The following is a 21,120-nucleotide window of genomic DNA, read 5'->3' on the forward strand; positions in this document are numbered from 1 at the left end:
ATTGTGTTTGTTAGTTTTACAAGTACACAAGATGGCTTTAGTTCAGGTTTATTGACACAATATCATTAAATTGGGGGTCTGTAGTCTAATGTCTATCTATTTGAGGGGTTCATGAGTTTAGGAGCCCCTGTCTGGAGCCTTTCAATTAATCACTGTGCTTTGACACCAAGCAAAATGAATGACAGTCAACGAATCGACATTTAAAATGAATCAAACATTTAATTACATGAAGAAACTTGTTTCCAGACAGAAATATCCAGCATATCAAAAGTGGAACAGTAAAATGTCTGATTAAGACATTAAGACAAATCATGTCACTAACTAACTTAAGACCTTGGCAGACAAAACGTCAACACTTAAAACCACCCGGATCCTACATATTTTAGATATTGAATGATGAACTTCAGGAGATGATTTTTGTTGGATATATAGTGTTTTAAAGGGGAACTTTTCACACTAATTTCCAAAACAGTTGCGGTCCGTGGCACAGCAGCCGGCCTGGTTGTGAAGAGGCGTTCCTCTCATACATTCTTCATTTAATTACATGGGTTGATGCATCTGCAAATCACTGATGCACAAAGGTGCTGGTTCTCATTTCAACATCACACTGCTCACCATAGATACACTCCTTTCTAACTGTGTGTCTGCCATTAGGAGCCTGTGTATCATACAGTACATGAACATCAGTGTGATCAGAAGACAGACAACATGATTCAGATTGAACATTGACAGAATTGTCGAAGCTGAACATGAAAACCGCGATGACGATAATTCCTTTCCAACAGTTGCTTTTCTTCACAATCAGAGTTTATCCTTACAATGAACAGGTAAAAGGGACCGACCTTGAACTGTAAATATTACAGAGGAAAAACAGAAGACCAGCAGCTAATAAAACACCAAAAAATGTGAGATGAGACATAATGTTTTTAAACAGATATACTGTATATATGGCGGAACACAAAATCGGACAGGTTTTATGTGATATTGGGCTTAGTTCAGGAATCTTCATTTGCTTCGAGGAACTTTCTCTCCAAGAGGAACGTCCGCCAGTTTCTGTGAGGGGAAAAAAAAAATCAGGGATTAAGTCCTGAATATTAAATATTTAAACCAAAAACAACACAGATTAACTTTTACTTGAACTTTATTTAGGGGTGCTGTTCTGCAGCTGAGCCTGATCTGTTACCTCTATACTAAGCAGCATTCCTATACACTCACTTAATATGTGACCTTTGACCCATATTTACACTTTAAGTGCCTAAAACTCAAGAATACTGAACCTGCTTCACCGTTATAAAATTAAACTCTAAAGTAACATCTTGTGAGTCTGGAATGTGCAAACGCCCAAATCTCATAGAAACACTGACAAAATAATAACTTGTTAATTAATAACAATAACTAGTGATTCTCAACCTTTTTCATATCATGGACCCCTAATTTAGAGCCACAGACCCCCCATTTGATGACATTTTGTCTCTCAGACCCAAATCTGAGAATATTTTTATTGTCAGATATGATTTTGTCCAGAATCCCATGACTGTCTGTATTGCAGGTAGAGAGATAACAGAGAAATTATGATCAAAACAGTCATTCTTCTATATTCTCTAATTGTGTTAACTTCTTGTAAATTAAGTAATGGTGAAGTTTAACAATTGATCAACTTGCTGGGGACCCCCTGGAACCCCCTCAAGGACCCCTGGTGGTCCCCGGACCCCACGTTGAGAACCACTGTTCTAGAAGAAGGTGCTCACCTCTTATTACACATCTCCTTAAAGTGCTAGAACTATAATAATCATCGGCTGTTCAGTCTTGTTCATATGACCTCATGCTTTTTGACTAATAGCTTCATTAAATTCTATCTGCATTGACATAATCATGAATATTCAACACTATAAAACTCTGTGTAATCATCCAGATTTTGAGTTCCTTGGCTCCCAACCTGCAGACTGAATAAACAGTCAAGCCGCCGCTCTCTCCTCCTGAGGTTTCTTCTGCGGAGGAAACAGAAGAGAGAAGAGAATCTGACCTGCAGCAGTCGAGCCTGGTAGGCGTTGTCGTCCTCGGCCTCCGCTCTCGTCCGCTCCACCTGGTACCTGTCGCACGCCACAGTCAGCTCCTGCAGGTCGTAGAGCAGGGCGGGGTCCAGCGTGTGTCCGTTGATCAGACTGACCAGGTACTCCTTGTAGTGCTTCCTGCGGACGGTGAACAGGAAATAAGGAGAGGGTGAAAGAGAGCGAACACAGCCGGGACTTTACTGACTCTCAATCTGTCTCCTGTATCCTTCCTGTCACCTTCCATCCCTAAAGCGGCGATCCATCAGAAAACAGAGAGATATTTGAAGGATTGATGTGTGTGTGTTGGTTTGTTCTGAGCGTCAACATGGCGGCGAGGCAGAAGAACAGGAAGCTTTGCTCATAACGGAGCTGCTTGATAGAAAGAAGAAGAAACAGACTCTACTGTATGAATTCAATAAGAAACTGAGCTGGAAAACCTCCAGTCATCCCAACGTTACACCAGGCTTTCTCTGTTTTATCTTTGTTTTGGTCCTCTGTTATTTTTCCCAAAACAAACGTAGGAACGCTTCTGATTGGCTGAACGGACGGTGACGAATCCGTCTGTCCTTTCTCCTCCTTATTGAGTTTTGATATCATTTGTGTCAGTGTGTCGTCTTGATTTGTTTCCCTCTTTTTCTTCTGAGGTGAGATGTTTTTTATAAGCCTCTCAGGGTTTCTTGGTCTCACCTGTGCAGTTTGTATTTTTCGTTTCTTGTCTCTTTTTGTCTCTTAGCACTAACCCTAATTAAAAAAAACAAAACTAGACTAAACTTAAACTAAACTACACTAAAAGACTAAAATGAGACTAAAGACAACTCTATTTTGTAGAGCAAATTGTCTCCAAGTTGCTGAATATGTTATGTGAGGAAATTAATGGAAAAGTCACAAATGATTTAACAACAAAACACAGCATTATCTAATCGTCACCAGCAGGGAAAGAATTTAACTCGTCTGCAGCCAAAAGCGGCTAATAAATTTCAAAGCTAACCAGCCAACTTCAACATTTCACCAGATCTGTAGAACAGACCAGGACCTCCAGACTGTTAGCTTCCCACCCTGGTCAGCGTGAGCACTCACTCGCAGAGCCCGGCCTGGCCCGGCTGGGTTTGGATGCCGCACGGTGAATCGATCTGCTGACCTCCTTCATCCTTCTGCTCCATCACAACACAGGAGTCTGGGACAGAGAGGAGGGACGCAGAGTGAGCGGGAAGGGGATTATTAAAAAAAAACAGAGATTATAAAAGGGACATTCCAGAGCGGAGAAGGGAGGGAGAATACGGGAAAATAAACTGAGAGAGGGAACATTTCCATTTTCCAGTAATGAAGAAAAACAATGAAGAAAGACGAATGCAAGGCACTTTTCTCTTAGACAAAATCTTTAACAGCCTTTATTTTAGTGGCTAAGGCATGGCATTACAGATTAAATGCAACTCAAAAAGAAACTCAGAAACTGTTTTATTATATAGTTATAACGTTTCTATATTATATAACTGTACTATTACTGCACAGTATCCATTTTATTTTAATAGGTGATTCCACTTTTATCATGATTGTGTGCTGAATGTTGAAATAAATGAGCTGTATCTGTTTCTAAACTGCAAAACAAATTGCCTCAATGAGAACATTAAAGCAAGATAGACACAGACATTTCCATTGTGGTCCTTTTGCTATTCTATTCTATTCTATTCTATTCTATTCTATAGAAGTTGCACCGATGCATTGCGGCACACTGGAATGGATTTTTAATCTGTAATACGTTAATCATTAAAATAAAGGCTTAAATGTTTTTCTAAGAGAAGAGTGTCTCGGATTTGTTTTTCTTCATTGCTATTCAAGTCTGAACTCCCAGACCCCCAAAGAGCAAATACAACACACTGAAGCCAAGGCAGCGTTCCTCCACTGGGCCAAATTACACTTTCCATCTCAGGCATTTAGCCTAAGATAATGACTTTCAGTGAGTGCAAAAAGTAGAAGAAGCTTAAATTCTTTGATCCAAATTGCGAGCACCCAGTGATAAGAAATGCAAGAGTCAGTGAGTGCTGGGGAAAGAAATGAGATGCGAGCTAAGGAAAGTGATAGAAGTGATAGAAGGGATTTCTTGAGAGCAATTAGAGTGAGGTGAGTTGAGGGGATTTGATTGAGCGGGAGAAAGTGATGTGAAGAACTTCCTGAAACATGATGCGAGGCAGTGTGAGAGAAGACAGGATTAGATAGATGTTGATCTACAGATGAAGAAGAAGCTGTTTTACCAGTCTGTGTTCCATTAGGAGGATCCGTGTTGAACTCCACAGCGTTCCTCTGGAGGGGGGGGAGAAAAAAATCAAGAAATACACTATTAATTTACAATTTAGGCTTTTAGCTGATAGTTTTATCCATACAATGAAGGAGTAGGTAGTGGACATTGGCTGTCGTCGGGATAAAACCTGTGGCCTTTCAATTAAATCAAAATAGACTAGGACAAGCCACCAGGTAACTTTGGCAGAAAACCCAGTGTCATTTAGAAGTCCTAGTCTATTCCAAAATGTGTTTTAAATCAATTAGGGCGTTAGGGAAATTTGGTTTGCCAACTGGAGTTAAAGTCAGAGGGAAATGGCATGTTGGTGTCTTCAAACATGATGTTGGAGTGGCACATAATGCAGTGAGGGACTGCTGAAAAGTGGGCAGGATGGACCAGAACAAACATGGAAAGTGACTCAGAAGAACTGGATGTCAGCCTGTACTATTGTAGAGACCCACTGGCCTCCTCCAACACCTCCATCACTCCTGTTACTGGAGCAGCAGCGGACAAAAACCAAAACAAGAGGAGGAATATATTTTGTTCCCCAGTGTGAAGACAAAACTACCCAAAATGCACCACTGTACCATGTTTCCACTGGTGTCACTTTGAATGTTGTGAAGCTGCAGGTTTTATATGATGGGAGGATTATTCAAAAATGTTTTATTGGTTTGCCTACTGATACACCATTAAGTAATCACAAGGAAGTAATAGTAATGAGATTTCAAAATAAAAGAATAAAAAAATATTTTAAAAACGTCAATTTTTTGGTGTTTATTGTTAAACAGGTGTATGTTATGATATGGAAAATTAGCTAACGAGGTGAATAAGTCATTTTTAATTTCATTGTGCCTTTAAAACAACAACACCTAACAATACCACATCATATACCAGACAGTTGTTACCATATAGACATCAGTTATTAAGTCCAGGAAAGGGACACATAGCTTGATACAGAACAAATATAAAGTTGTATTCAGTGCAGAATATAAAGTTCTCACACAGGCACAAGAGGCTTCATCACTCTGAAATCTAACTGCACTTTTTTAACCTCTATTTATGCAGGAAAAATTGACTGAGCACACATGTTGTTTTTCTGCACAGTCACATTTGGACACTCACTCCTGGGAGTTTCCCAGTAAAACCCTCAGTGGGAGTTGATGAGCGGAGTTGGGAAAGAGTTTCACAGTCACTTTCTCCACCTAGACTTTCCCAACCGGTCAGGGAATTTGAATCGCCGACCTTACAGTCACAAGAATGACGGTCTGTCTAATCACAAGGCCGTCATGCTGCCACCATCAACACTCATTATTTCCTCCTCACATCAGGTTTATCCTCATGCTGCTGCCTGAGCAGGCTCATTACCTGCAGCAGGGCCTGTAGTCTGGGTGGCTCCCAGTCTCTGAGATAGAAGAGACAGTCCCGCGGGTGATGAGCGTGCAGACCGGTGATCTTACACTGGGCCGTCTTACACGCTGTCTGGGAGACAGAGCACAGACAGCAGGTGAGACAGCAACACAGACAGACAGACAGACAGACAGACAGGAGGCAAGGCTGCAGCTAGACTGATTGTTCAAAAAATCTCAAGCTTGAATGTCAATTCTGTGAGACCAGGAGTGAGTGGAGAGATTCACCTGTCAGCGCACAGGGGAGGAGTTTAGAGAAGGGGAGGTTATATAAGAGTATGGGTGTGTTCTGTTCAAATCCTTTTGTCTAAGACCATGCAGCGACACCAGTAGGTTCGTTTGAAATGATTCTGCCAATTTGTTTTAGATGACTTATTGTTTTAGTTATGTCTACATGCTATGCATCCTAATTTAATGTGTATCTGACTTCCTAACAGATCATGATGTATTGTTTTGGAGCTGTTTGATATACTTACCTGCTGTGAGATAAAGCTGAAACCTGTAAGTAAGGCAAACTGTCTAAATTTAAAGGAGAAGTGGTTGTATATTTGCTATCCTGTATTTACTTATGTTTTCTATAAATAGGATCCTGATGAAGGCTTGAAAGATTCCTTCTTAACCTTAGTGGATGCATTAATGATGTAAGCTAACTTATGTACCTTTTGTTTATTATTCCTAGTTATGGTATGCATGGCCATATATTGATTCAGGTTTGTTTATTGTACAGAAAAATCATCCATTCATCCATTTCCCCTCAACTCAATAAATGGTTAAATGGCTCTTGGATCCTTGAGTTTAAATGTGCACACCAGTTAGAGGCTCTATGGTCCAGTCACCCTTATAATACCTAATCAGGCAATAATAGTCGAATTTACATCACATGTCCAGTTTAGATTATACAGTCTTTTTTCACTGATTCACAAAATATCAAAACCCTTAGTAGCAGGTCTAAGGTCCTCTCTCAGAAAAAACATTGCTGTTTAAAACCAATTTCTTGCAATTTTACAATAGATTTGCACAACTAAGAATAACAACAATATCAACAATAGCTACTATTTGTATAGCAAGCAAGTGGAAATCAGCTGTAAAACCATTTTTTGGTCACACTTTTTTCTTGTGACCTGTGTGTTGACAGTGTGGGGAATCAGCTGAGCTCACCTTGTGGAAGGGGTTGTTGCAGCCGCTGCAGAACTGGTATCTGCACTGGGAGCAGCTGAAGTGCATGCAGCCGCCCTTGGTCAGCGCATACTGGAACCTACACTGAGGACAGGCTGAGAGGACAGACAGACATCAGCACTCACATCCTGGTAAATCCACTTACTCCACACAATATGAATAAAATGAAAACTTAAAGAGTGAAATCCAAAACTGTCCTGAAGACAGCAGAAAAAATGGGACCCAACAACGATGGCTAAACCTCCTCACCACCTCAATCCCAACCAAACACTAGGAGGAAGACATTTTGGCCCGAGTAGTGCGCAGTTTACTGACATCACATTACGTGATTTCTGGGTAATGAAGTCCTTCAATCTCCCACTGCCACTTGGGGCCGCTTTAAAGAGAAAATCAACACTAAATCAATGAGGCAGAAAATAAAATTGTTGTTGCACTGATCTCTATGGGTTGACACTTTTCTGCCTTTTGTGATTTAGTGTTGATTTGCTCTTTAATTAGTTTGTACTGTGATAAAATAGAAAAGCAAAGTGATAAGTGCAGGTAGATAAACACCCAAAGGGCCTTATAAAAACATCTCACTTCAAAAAAGATACGTGCTGTGCGAGTTTAAGGAGAAATTGTTCAGTCAGTTAGTCAATAACAGCAATGAACCAGAAGAAGAGTTGTGTAAAAGACTTAAAGGTATGACTGTTGGTATAAAGGGAGTTTGGAGTGTGAATTTAAAGTGCGGTAGTGAGTTAGGACACAGAGGTTGCAGGTAAACTTTCTGGTGAGCCTCACTGATGCCGTTGTCTCTCAGGTAGCCGGCCAGGCCCTGCCTCTGGTATTCTGGATCATTCTCCCTCTTCCACTGCTGGAACTGCTCACAGGACAGATCCTGGTGCTGCGGCTCCCACTGGGAGGGGAGGGAGGAAGAGCGAGGGAGTGAGTGAGCGAGTTGCTTCTTAAGGATGCACAATTCATTCAAAAGCAGTCAAAGTTGCAAGATTGACCGGTGCAATTTCCAAATCGCGAGAGGCTGCATTTTTATTTGAATCAGAATCACAGGGAAAGTGTTTCAGATGACCCCACATGATGCTCTAATACGTCATCTACACATCAAGTGGGACATTTAAAGAAAATATTTTATTATATTTAAACCAAGTAAATCCTCACCGTTAACATTTTACTCTTTACCATTAAATTGCATTTTTTTCAAATGCTGAAAAACAAAAGTTTGCATAAAAAGCCATGTCCACAAGGATCACAATTACTACAGCAGAATTAAAAAGAAAAATTGCAATAGTTTATTTGGCAATATTGTGCATCCCTAGTGCTGCCAAATCAGCAGAAATCAGCAGAACTTTTCTTTTGTACTCACAGGTTTCTTGCACTGAGCACAAAAGCTCTTACGGCAAGATGGGCAGGTGACTTTCAGCTGGTCTTCATCATTGATAAACCCGGAGGTGCACTGGAACAAGGGAAACAATAATAATAATCTTTATTTATATTGCAGAGTTTACAAAGGGATTTACAAAAAGGAATAAGAAGTCAATTCTGTATGTTAAAGAGGAGACAGGGCCAGACATAGCCGTGCTTTTAATGTGATCAGTAAAGTTTTTATATTATTTCTACTCTAATTGGTAACCAGTGTAAAGATGCTAAAATATAGGAAACATGGTCTCTTTGTTTGGCAGTTAAAATCCCAGCTGTTGCATTCTGAATGAGCTGGAGACATGATGGTGGCTTTTTTTAGTTTTTTTTACATAATAACGCCGTACCACACCCAATTTCCTAATTTCCGTCATTTCATTTCGTGCATCATCAGCCATTTTAATTGACTTTCATTTCCCTTGTGATTTCATACATCTTGCTGCTCTGCCTTTTCCCTCCATGTTTTGTTCCGCTGTCATTTAGATTCTCACAATAATCCAGTTGTATTTTCTAAATCACTTCCCCCCTCTGTGTTTTATCACAGGGAAAATAAACCAAAACAAACCTAAACTAAATTAAGGGGTAACGAGTGTGAAAAGAGCGGAGTACAGACTACAGATGGAGGATGAAAACAGACTCTGAGAGCTGATATAGTGACAGAGAAGAAGAAGAAGAAGAAGAAGGTTGAAACAGGGATGTGGGAGGAACAGCCGACTCACATGGCAGCACCACAGGAACTTGGGGTCTTTCATCAGAGCGTGCTCCGTCAACTTTTTGTGATACAGATCGTACACGTCGGGCTCCAGACAGTCCCGCAACTGGCAGAACAGACACACTGAATTTAATTCAATATACAGACACACACACTCACACACACCCATGGACACACGCCCTGCAGGAATCAATAAAGTATTACATTATTACCTCTCTCTCTCTCTCTCTCTATCCCGGCTCTCTATCTTGGAGTTTGTGATGTGCTTATTTCAATTGTTTTTCTCTCATTTTATCTGTATTTGTGTTGTTTGTTCTCTGTAATTAAAGTGGTGACACACCTGTTTGTTAAAAGACATTTGACTTGACTTTCCCTGTGTGTACCAGTACTGGTATGTGAGTCTTCTTTCATAAAATATATTTTTGTGTGTGTCTGAACTAAACCGCCTCCTTCTGATTTTTTTATGCAATTTCCACAGTTTAAGGCTTGTAAGAGATCAAACTCATTTTCATGTGTCATTATATGTGAAAGAAATTGTGGTATAATAATTAATATTCACATTTAGGATGATGATGTTGAGCAAAATCTACAGAGGTGGGTTATATATCCCACTATGGCATTCACTTCTTCATATATTCTTTAGTGTGCTATGTGGTGTTTTTAGTATTTACAGTAACACAAAGTAAACTGTAAAAGTCAATTCTCCAAATATGTTTCTCTCCATGCTCCTACACTTTTCTGCCTCTCTATCTGTGTCTCTCTCTCTCTCTCTCTCTCTCTCTCTCTCTCTCTCTCTCTCTCTCTCTCTCTCTCTCTCTCTCTCTCTCTCTCTCTCTCTCTCTCTCTCTCTCTCTCTCTCTCTCTCTCTCTCTCTCTCTCTCTCTCTCTCTCTCTCTCTCTCTCTCTCTCTCTCTCTCTCTCCTCTCTCTCTCTCTCTCTCTCTCTCTGTGCACCTGTATATCCAGGGTGGAGAAGTAGCTGTCCAGCTGTTCGGAGTCGTTGATGTCCGGCCCGGCGCAGACGGGACACACCATGTCTCTGATGTGTTTGTCTCTCACGGCGACGGTGAAGTGCTGCCCGAAGCACTCGTGGCACACTGAGCACTGACAGGAGGTCAGCGACTGCATCTGACAGAAAGAGAGAGAGAGAGAGAGAGAGAGAGAGACACAGGTTTTAACAGCTGTGCACTAAATGCTGAATTCCATAACTCGTTTGACTGTTATTCCTCTTCCACCAAAATACAGTGGGGTGGTACCAAGCACAGAGGATCAATTTTAAAAAATGTTTTATTGTAAAAAAAAATGACACATTTTTGCATGCCAGTTGATAGCACACACAAAAAAAGATAGCACACACACATATCAGGGCTAACTCAGTCCTTATTTGTTTAAATGGCCTAGAAATAATGTTATTCCCGTTGTATGGGCTGAACAATAGTCAATAGATGTAACAAGGCAACACAATTCACTTGTGTCTTTGTTTGTCATATTGTTTCGGTTCGGTTTGTTTGTACATTTTCTTCTCTTTCTTCGTACTGTGTTTTGTCATTTACAGAGGTCTACCCGTTTTTGAAGTCCCAATTTTTACTGATGCTTGCTTATCTACTGCTGCACTTCTGCTCCATCCACAAGAGTCCCCGTCATTTGTTCCACTAAACCAAACTAAACCAACACACGCACAGTAAGTCCAGTGAGATGCACACCGTCAGCGGCCTACCTTGCTGCAGGGGAAAACGCTCAGGCAGCAGGGGCATTCGTTGTTGAGGAGGCGCCTGATGAAGTCCTTGTTGTGGGACTCTTTAACAGCTTGCACCACGTCCTCCAGGGTGTAAGTGACACCTGGTTCCTGCAGCAGCGACAGGGCCAGCTCACAGCGCCCCCAGCTGGGCAGGTCGTACAGCGCCAGCAGACGCCGGCACATCCTCTGAGGGGAGCAAATGAGGACAACAAGGAAATTATGAGCTAAAAAATAACAGTAAACAAGAGATGGGATCAAACAGAAGCTTGGAAAAAACACCACACCCAAGACAGCCAAACACGTACACAAACCTGAACGATCATGGTTACCATCAAAGACAAACGCTCTCTCTCTTTCCTCAATCTCTCTCTTGTAAACATGCCCACGCCTCGTACAAGCACCCACACACACACGCAAGCACATCATGCCAGCATCAACACAGGAAACCAGGCGTAAACAATTACTGCCCTCAGGCGTTTGTGGTCCGACCTGTTTGTCAGGGTGCTGGGGATCGACGGGCGGCTCGGGCTGGTCGCTCCAGATGCGCTGGTGGAAAGGCTCCAGGAGAGGCCGCTGAAGCAGGGACAAAGCCCCCTTCACCTCTCCTCCGCTCAGCCGCAAGGCTTCGTCACACTGCGGCACTTCCCGGAAGCCCAGAGACTGCAGCTCCTTCACCTGCACACAGAGCCGGATAACAGGGTGGGAAACTACACAGCAGCACATGGTGATACATTTTGTCTGTGGCTGGTTTGTCTACTCTACCAGCAACTTTGGCAGGTACTTCATCATCCCCCCCCCCCCATCATCATTTAGAGTTCTATTCTATTCTATTATAAAAATGTAGTTTGCTGGTAAAATGGTGAAAGTGGCTGGTTTTGGGATGTACAAGCCACTGGGCTTGCCCGCACTGCCACTGCGAGCAACTTGGTTGATATGTCGCTCTATTCTGACTAATTGTGGGCTGCGATTGCATCTATGTAGCGGTCTGCAGCTACAAGGTTTTAAACAGGAAAATCATTAAATATTTTCCACTGCTTTGGTATTGCCTTCTGACGAGTCCACATAACTAGCAAGCACAGTATTGCTTCAGAGCTTCTCCAAGAATCACTTTTTAGATTCCTGTAGTCTTTCAAATAAAAGTTACAGAGAAATGGGAAGCTCTGAATGGCTATAATCAACTTCTTGTCCATTTTGTACTTAAGGAACTATTGATCATCAAATGCAAACACATCACTAGGGAAACAAGGAAGCACGGAAATCTGATTGGCTGTTGATAATTATCCTTTTCGCTGTCCCTGTGCAGCCCTGGTACATAAAGTATATAACTTTTTGAGAGCATTGTGGTTAAATAGCAGATTCTCTCACCTTGGCCTGCCTGTCTCTCAGCAGCTGTCTCACTGCCCTCTCAGTGTCGCCCCCTGCTGCCAGCCACGCCTGCTTGGCCTCAGCTCTGGACAGCTTGACTCCTTCACCCACGGAGTTAAGACTACGCTGCTCCGACGTCTCTCCGTCTCTCTCAATAGTAGGCTGCGTCCCAGAATCCCCTGGTTTGTAGTTTTGCTGGACGGAGGCCGCCATGGCGCAGATTTCATCCAGTAGGTGAGGCAGCTCTGATGTCAGCCAGTCGCAAGGGTTGATGTTACTGCCGCCGCAAATGCAGAGGGCGGCGTACACTTCCTCTGGGCTGACTCCCTTCTTTTCTGCTTCCTAGGAATGAGAAACAGTCAGGATGGGATAAGCTGAAGTTGTATTATCAAGTGTGCTTAGATTACAGTTGTTTCTGGATAATCTTTGGGGCAAATACTGTTACTTGCAACCTTCTATGCTGCATTCTGATTGTCTCTATTTTCTAACCATGCGTTCACACTGCGAGCAACATGATCCGCAAGTCACCAGAAATCTACTCGCCCGACCTACTCTTATCTGGTTGATTAGTTTGAGGCCGTCTTCCCTCATCAGCTTCTGTCTCTTCAGCTCCAGGTTGAACCTGGGCTTGGGCTGGGGCATCACAGCCAGCTGGGGGGGCTCCTTAGTGGGGGAGTGAGGCTGGAGGAGAGACTGGGGAACAGAAACTGCAGCTGGGTCTTTAGATGTGTTACACATCTCACACACTCCAGTGGGCTTGGTGTTCGCATAGGTGCACGCCTGGCAGGTCCACTATGAAAAGAAGGAAGGACAAAGAAAGAAAAAAGAAGGGATACATCATAAACAGAGGGATCAAAACAGCAACGTGTGCTTGAGGTGTGCTGTACTGAATTAACAAAACACCCCAGGGTTTTTGTGTAAATGAGAAGATGCTTTAAAGGAATACACATTTTTTGAGATTGGCCCATTTGTCAACTTCCACGTTAAGTGATGAGAACATAGACATCAAATTCATCCATGTGTCTCCAGTGGCTCCAGTGACACTAACAGTGAGAAAATGAGAACTTGACAAGTAATCTCAAATGATCTGCACCCAACTCTATCAGTTTTATGTAGAAGATTGGTAAAACTTACACAAAATATGGCACAAAAATAGCATACTATTATAAAACTAGCAGGAACTACTTTCTCTGTTTTCATAGGAAGTGAAGGTGGTGGGTGATGAGAGACTGTGTACAGCAAAAAATCACTACACTGTGGATATGTGGTTGCTCATCTGAAATAGTTCCAAAAATAAACCTGGTGACGAAATTTTATTTCATTTTTAAAATGTATGAATCCCCAGGCCGTATGATAAGAATTACTTCTTACTTTGGATAATATTAGTCGCCTGCTATCACTCAGTATACTGTATGCCAATGATCTACCAGGAACACATGGATGATTTGGTGTCTATGTTCTCATCACATAACAGGTAATTTGAGCAATGAAACAATCTACCAAAATCTTGGTGTATGCCTTTAACATATGTCACTCAGTGGACACTTATCAGGAGTGCCTTACAGTACCATGTTCCCATATATTTTTACAGTATGCATATATTTTTAGCATGGGTGCCCCAGTGGGAATGGAAAACCTAACCCTGGCAGTGTTAACGTCACGCTCTACCTGCAGAGCCTCAGGTCAAAATAAAGTTTGAGTTAAGTTAAGAGAGCTACATCAGTAAGACTGTAAGACAAACCTCAGCCAGAGATCCTGGGGCTGACAGCGCGGGGGTGACAGACGGACGGGTGGCCAGGCGAGGGCGCTCACACACCTCACACAGGACGCTGCTGCCTTGGTTCACAACTGTGCAGCTCTTACACTGCCACTCTGGAGCAAACAGACACGAGAACATGGAATTAGGTTCACTCATGTATTAGATATTTCCTGTTTCAAAATCCCGTACTTTTCCAGATGTCAGTTTTTTGGAGATTTGTTGCTTATAGTTTATAACCTTTAACTACGCAGTAAGAAAACTATGAATACACTGTAGCCTATTGTCCACAGTCTCCCAGGGACAAGTTATTTGCTGCAAGGCGATGCTGAATTTCCAAAATATTCTCAAAATGTATTCTGTGTTTTCCTGGAAAATACAAGGAAAATATCTTTAAAAGAATGGCGGGTGTGTGACAGGAAGGTCAGCAGTTTGAATCCCAGACCATCTGGGAAAATCTGGGTGGGGAAAGTTAATGAGAAACACTCTCCCCTTCCTTAACAACCACCATTAAGCAAGAAACTAAACCCCCAATTACTGCAGTAGAGCTGCTCAGTGGCCGGTAGTAGAAGACAGTGGTTGTAGTGCGTAGATTCCAGGTGTGAAGTGTCTACCTGTGTGAATGTCATCTTTCCCAGGCTAAATAAAGGTTGAAAAATGATGAACCCTTCTAGTCTTCCTGTAAGCCTGTACAGGTGGAAGTCTGACCTGTGTTGGGTGATGAAGGAACGGACACAGGCTCCTCCTGAGCGCTGGAGGCAGCCGTGGCAAGGCGAGGTCGCTCACAGGTCACACAGAGCACGGCTCGCATCTCATTCACCGTAGTGCAGTGACCGCACTCCCATGGTGAGAGAGACGGGCTGGGAAACAAGAAGGAACAGCAATGGAATTACATTTACATTTTAGCTGCCTCTCTCATCCCATCTACAGCACTGCAATGTCTTTTGGTACGTGGCATGGGGACCATCATCATGTAATCAAACACAACGGGCACTTATATTATTATCCACAGCAACTTCTAATAAATGAGCAGGGCAAGGGTTCAGTATCTTGCTCAAGGGCACTTTGATAGAGCAGGACAGGACAAATGGCTCTTATACAGATCAAACCTGTGACCTTTAAGGCTGAATTATAGTTCAGCCTTAACTATAGCACCTCACTAAAATTGTAACTGCAAGTAGGAAGATGCAAGACTGCAATATCTTTGACTGGCCCGCTTCATATTTTGTCCTACCTGTACCTGGTTGATGTCTGCCGATAGTGAAGACAACATGGAGCAGATTGAAGAGAGACGAGATGAGGAGGTTCGCAAATATGTTAATTTCTAGGACACCTCATCTCCGAATTATAAACATTACCAGATGTCACAGAATTCGTGGTGTGAGAAATATCCCAGAACATGAGTTTCAGAGAATGTAAACAATACCAATTCTGTTGTTATTACATCTGTGCTAATAAAGCACCACATTGCCATTTAGCGTTTCGGTGGTCTATGTAGAGAATCACCAACGCAGAACTATAAATGCTCGCCCACAGCGACACTTCGATGCCAAACTATGAACTATGAATCAGCCTTCAGGGTGTGGAATGATCACTCTAATCAGTAGGCCAACCTGCTGATCCAAATAAGGAAATAAACGTAACAGTAAATGGCTACGTTCATGCCTGTGTCTGTTAAGGTTCCTGTTTTTCCTCACCTGGATGTTTTGGCCGGTGTAAGGACTGTTCTGTTGTGCCCTTTGCGGTCAGGGTGAGAGTGGAAGAGCCTGTCACAGTTCAGACACAGCCTCTGAACACAGGTGGAGCACTGCGCATGCACAGAGGAAATACCACAGATGGAGCAGGTCTCTTTAGGGGAAAAAAAACAAGAAAAGACAGGTTAAAATATGATGACTATCATATTTTTGTAGTACTTGCCACATGAATAAGGTCATTTTTGGCTAAACCTATCTTTTTGACCCACTATCAGAACTAAAGTGGCAAATATAGAAACAGTACATTTTGCTTGATTGATGATGTTTGATTTAGTGATTTTGGGATATCACGACACACACTACTGCTGTCTAAATTGATGATAACAAGCACATTTTATTTAAAAACTCTGACAAAGTGAGGTATAAAACATTTTGAGGAATATTATTTGAAAATTTCAGTTTTGCATTTCAGCATTACCATTCGATTCAATGGGATGAACATCACTTTGATTATTTAACATGTGATTTTGCATACATGAGCCACATCGTGATATATGTTGATATAAAAAAAAGTAACATACCCTGTTTGGGTTTCTGTATTCTGTCTCTCTTGTGACTGGCTCTGGACGGGTGGCGGTGGAAGAGGTCATCACACGCGTCGCAGAAAGGCAGATGGCCACAAGACGGGCAAAGCAGAGTGGAAGTGCCGCCGCACAGATTACATTCGCTAGCGGGACGAGAGGCTGGAGCGGAAGAAAAAGTACTGAATGATACTGACCGGGCATTTAAATAATAATAATAATTGATTACATTTATATTGCGCTTTTCTAAGTACTCAAAGCACTTCACATATTGGGTGGGGGGGACTCAACTCATCCACCACCGGTGTGTAGCACCCACCTGGGTGATGCACGGCAGCCAGTTTGCGCCAGAATGCTCACCACACATCAGCTATCTCAGTGGAGAGTAGAGGACTGAAAGAGCCAATTAGGTAACGAGGGATGATTAGGTGGCCATGATGAAAGGAAGGCCTGTTTTGGGGAATTTTGCCAGGGCACCGGGGTTACACCCCTACTCTTGCGATGAGTGCCGATGGGATCATTATTGACCACAGAGTCAGGACCTCGGTTTAACGTCTCATCCGAAGGACGGTGCTCACTCACAGGACAGAGTCCCTGTCTCTGCCCTGGGGCATTGGGGATATTACTCATGAGACCAGAGGGAAGAGCACCTCCTACTGGTCCTCCAACACCACTTCCAGCACCAGGTGGTCTCCCATCCAAGGACTAACCACAGGCAAAACCTGCTTAGCTTCCCAGAGAAGCTAGCGATATGATGCAAGAGCTATGGTGCTGGCAATTTGATGGAATTCTGGGTAGCAGGAACTGTGGTTAGAAGGTGCAGCGGTGTGCGGCTCACCTGTGGAGGGTTTGGGGGGTTCTCCATGCCCAGGAACCTGAGTGGGCTTCGCTGGGATAGACGGGGCCTGGGACTTCTCTCCTCGCTCCTCCCCGGGCAGGATAACCACGGCGTCACACACCACCTTCTCCTGAGGAAACCAGCACAGCAGACAGTTAACACTCTTCACACCGTACGCATGCGAGGAGCTGGAGGAGAGGAAAACATATACGGCTGCAACTCATAACAGAGGACATAGCAGTGTTGCAGCGTTGAGTATCGGAACTGAAAAAGTACCGCGTTACCCGATTTGAGATAAAAGTCTTTTCAGAACCAGTACTGTAATTCTGTTGTTTCACATTACGTTTACAGGTTTGCTTTTATGTAATGTTTGTGATTTTGCCCAGTTTTTAATTAAGCTTGTGTTGTTTTTTATGTCTTTATTTTTTTTTCTGATAAATATGCTTCCCAATTTTTGAGAAATATACTACATACTACACTTTCAGAACCAGCCGGTAATCTATTTTGTTGTGTTTCATGTCACATTTGCTACTGGCAGTTTGAAAAGAAGAAGTCATTCATGAACATAAATCCTTGTAAAAACGTATTTTCACGCAGATCAAGTTTTAGTAGAAAATCATGCTTGGGATGATGTAATCTGTTTGTATGACTGCACTTTGTATGGTTGTGCCAAAGTACCAAAGTCAACCTTTTGGTATCGTGACGACACTCAAAAACAGGTTCAAACGTACAGTCACTGCAAATGTTTGTACAGACCTGCTGGATGACAAATGGGATGATATCTTTGAAGGATTCTGGGTGAGGATGTGTTCCCTGAGACAAACAAACAAAAAATCCACAGAGGAATAAGGGGAGGACTGAAATGAAACAGCAAATTCCTCGCACAAGAACAATGAGCTGACCATCATCACAGATGTTTTGGATTGCTTACAAAGAAGCTTGCAGACGCCACAACTGAACCCTCACCTTGATGAGCATGTCCACCTCCGAGCGCAGGGTCATGACCTCGATCGTCACCGCGGCAACTTTGTCAGCATCTGGGTCGGAGACATCCTCAGGGAAACTGAGGCCATCTAACTGCTGTTTGGTGTAGCCGTAGAGATACAGGACTCCCCGCCCACCCTGCGGAAGGCAGCCAGTCAGAGTTGAGATCTTTGTTCTTGATTATTCAAATTAGACACGAGACAGTTAACCTAGATAAGGCTGACCTTCAGACCTTTTCTCCACAATACAAGCCTCAGCAAGTTACTCATTACAGATGATAATGTGAATAGTGTTGGGAAAAATATGGAAAAAAAATAAAAATTTATCCAAGGAAATTTGACTGAGCAGGCATGTTTTTTTCAACATCATCCTGCTTCACACTCACACCGTCACAGTTACACACATTCACACCTGGAAGCTGCCCAATACAAATAAAGTCTTCTACTGTTAGCCAGTGAGCAGCTGCACTGGATTGGTGCGCGATATCTTACACAAGGAGGTATGAAAAAGAAAAATACCAAGTGCCCAATGATAGCTATCATTGTGCCTAATTTGTAGCCTATTTGGTTGTAGCTTAAGACTTCTCACTTACCATTCTTTTAGCAAAACAATATGCGTTGATGACAGACCTTTTTTTTCTACTTTTCCCTGTAGATAGATCATCAGCAGAGTGTTGCCCTTCTTTTATCTACAGCTCTGCCTGCTTATGAGTTTGAAATAACGAAACTTCTATAATCCGTGCGTGAAAAGGGAGGAAAACCCCAAGGTGTTTTTTTTTTAAGTTGTTTGCGGCATCTAATTCATGTATTTTACTTGCTGACAGAATAAAACATACCAGAGAGAGGAAAAAGCGTGTCTCCACTGGATTAAATCTAATGATCAGAGGAAGGGAAATCAAAAGCAGAGGGAGGGAAATCCCCTCCATCCCCCCTGGCAAATCGCTTGGTGACTTCTACAGTGCAGTAATAACAATGAAAAACCCACGTGAAATAGGAAGATCTGAACTAAACACAGGTTACCACAGAGCTAGACACCTTGGCAGGGTTTTTCCTCACCTTAATGGCGTCCACAGTGGCCCTGAACACTGGGTTGTTGTGCTTGACGCTGCGCCAGTATCTGGGCCTGGTGGGGCTGGTCAGGTTGCAGCCGTACTTCTCCAGGATGCTCAGGGCCTTGACCAGTCTACTCAACGACTCCACAGCCTGAGGTAGAGATGAACTGGCTAGGTTAGCGCTGTAACTTGAGCTGCTACACCTACATAAAGAATGCAGTGAAATAAAAATGTCTCTGTGTGTGTCTGTGTGTGGCGTTTACCATTACACAGGTTCTGATGTAGCCATGCCTTGTGTTAAAACCTGACTTGGATGTTAGCGGAAAGGAGTGAGAGCGGGTATATCATCAAACGGGCACCTCACATTACTAAGCAAATGTGTATGTGAATATGCGACTATGAGACGTATCACATAGAGGTGTGTGAACAGCCTAAAGCCTGACAAATTAGGAGTGCTTGTGTAACTATACATGGTTGATTTCTGTAAGAAAAAGTGTAAATTTGGTGTTTGTTATCGGCGTTGATCACTTCCCTTTTAAAAAAAACGGAGCCTTTCTCCTCGTTGTTTGAAACCCCTTTTAATGCAAGTCTTTAAAGGCAAATTAGACTCATATTTTGATTAATGTTTACCCTTCAGATCAGGAGTGCAGTTTAGCAATGTATTACTATATCTCATATTAGACCAATAATTCTCTTCGCTCCTTTCTCTCATACCTGTTTACTTTCCTCATGTAAATTTCTACCTTTTGTTGAATGAAGTGAGGGAAAACATTGCATTCCTACTACTACTACGCCCATAGCATGTCAGTGTGATTTCCTGTTAAGGGTTTGATTCAAAGTGTTTCCTCCCCAAGGATGAAATGAAATCTACACCCCTTTAAGGAAATATCTGCGGCTGGCAGGCAGCATCACCTGTAATCCACGTCGAGAGAAAGCCTTACCTCCGTTCTGCTGCGGACTGCCGTGTTCTCCCTCAGCATGTCCTCCGCTGTGATGTGACGGTACTTGTCAGACAGAGACAGAGGGAGGCCGGCCATGGCCTGGACCTCGGCCTTCACGTCCTGGGCGGAGCCTGAGGAGGACAGGTGGGACATGGCTCTCCTCCTCACCTCCTCCAGCTGGGCGGACGGCGGGCTGCTGCTGCTCATTTCTGCCGGACGGGGAAGACGACAGACAACAGGTCAAGGGAGGGTGATGTTTTACAGTAAAGAGAGTAGTGAGCTATCTAAGGCTAAAAAACAGGGAAAACACACAGTGGAAATGGTTTGGTTTAACTTTTAGGTATTTTAGGGGGTGCAAGGGTGTCCCCAGCAAAATGAGTTTATTACAGCTATTTTGTAATTCACTAGAAGTTTTGAGAGAATTTAATGTGAAGCACAATGATATGAGAGAATGATATGAGAAACTGTGCATCGATCATAGTTTCGCTCTCCCCACCCTACAGTATCAGTTGTCCAAATGTCTCAAATCAAATCACAAGCAACAGAAAATCTTCTCAGATGAGCCTCCTTAAAATCTTATCAAATGGGAGTCTGTGGTCTCATCTGTTTGCGGGTTCTTGGTATGAAAAAGTTTTGGAAACCTCTGACTTACATTAAGCTAGCAAGCTAACCTGGTAACAAGAATTCAGTTGAAACCGAAAGTTACTGAGAAATATAACGTTAGCGTCACATACTTGCCCGATTACCGTCTTTACGCTTTCAGTTTCTTTCGACAGCTACTCCGTTATCCCGGTCCCCGAGGAAAGTCTTTATGTTGAGAGGAATTATGTGCCATTATACATCATATTAACTGTTATTAACGTTTAACGTAACAGTCGGTTGGTACTCTCTGCAGCTAGCTTTCAGACGGAACTGGAGTTGTTGTGCCGCTTGACATTTACGGAGGTGTTTACTGAGGGAGCGTCACACATTGGAGGCGGGCTCTACACACGTACACACACACACACACACGCGCACGCACGCACGCACGCACGCACGCACGCACGCACTTTAGTTATTCGTATAGGCCACAGTAAAAAGACCACCATCGGTTTTATAAGTCTACTACTAGTAATTGTTCTTCCGCCAAGCAATATAGTT

At 42.8% G+C, this 21,120-nt stretch overlaps 1 protein-coding gene across 2 annotated transcripts; it reads right to left on the reverse strand.

Annotated features, from left to right (window-relative positions):
• Positions 1-199: 199 nt before the first annotated feature.
• On the reverse strand, positions 200-20,880 carry LOC139915684 (E3 ubiquitin-protein ligase RNF31-like). Of its 2 annotated transcripts, XM_078291497.1 has the most exons (24): positions 20,711-20,880; positions 19,981-20,182; positions 19,044-19,190; positions 17,971-18,126; positions 17,761-17,817; positions 17,005-17,134; positions 16,167-16,328; positions 15,589-15,739; positions 14,600-14,751; positions 13,877-14,007; positions 12,688-12,927; positions 12,136-12,477; positions 11,260-11,445; positions 10,750-10,956; positions 9,987-10,160; positions 9,041-9,139; positions 8,269-8,358; positions 7,689-7,803; positions 6,891-7,003; positions 5,692-5,805; positions 4,301-4,349; positions 3,129-3,225; positions 2,024-2,189; positions 200-1,053 (listed from the first exon to the last, which is right to left on the reverse strand). In XM_078291497.1, exons 2-24 carry the CDS (start codon positions 20,131-20,133, stop codon positions 1,006-1,008), a joined length of 3,279 nt encoding a protein of 1,092 aa, XP_078147623.1. In that variant the 5' UTR covers positions 20,134-20,182; positions 20,711-20,880; the 3' UTR covers positions 200-1,005. The 2 variants fall into 2 exon arrangements, with proteins under 2 accessions (XP_078147623.1, XP_071760465.2); XM_071904364.2 differs by lacking the exon at positions 20,711-20,880 and having other exon boundaries at positions 19,981-20,187.
• Positions 20,881-21,120: the final 240 nt, after the last annotated feature.

This window comes from Centroberyx gerrardi, chromosome 22 (assembly GCF_048128805.1).
Source record: "Centroberyx gerrardi isolate f3 chromosome 22, fCenGer3.hap1.cur.20231027, whole genome shotgun sequence".
Lineage (NCBI taxonomy): Eukaryota > Metazoa > Chordata > Actinopteri > Beryciformes > Berycidae > Centroberyx > Centroberyx gerrardi.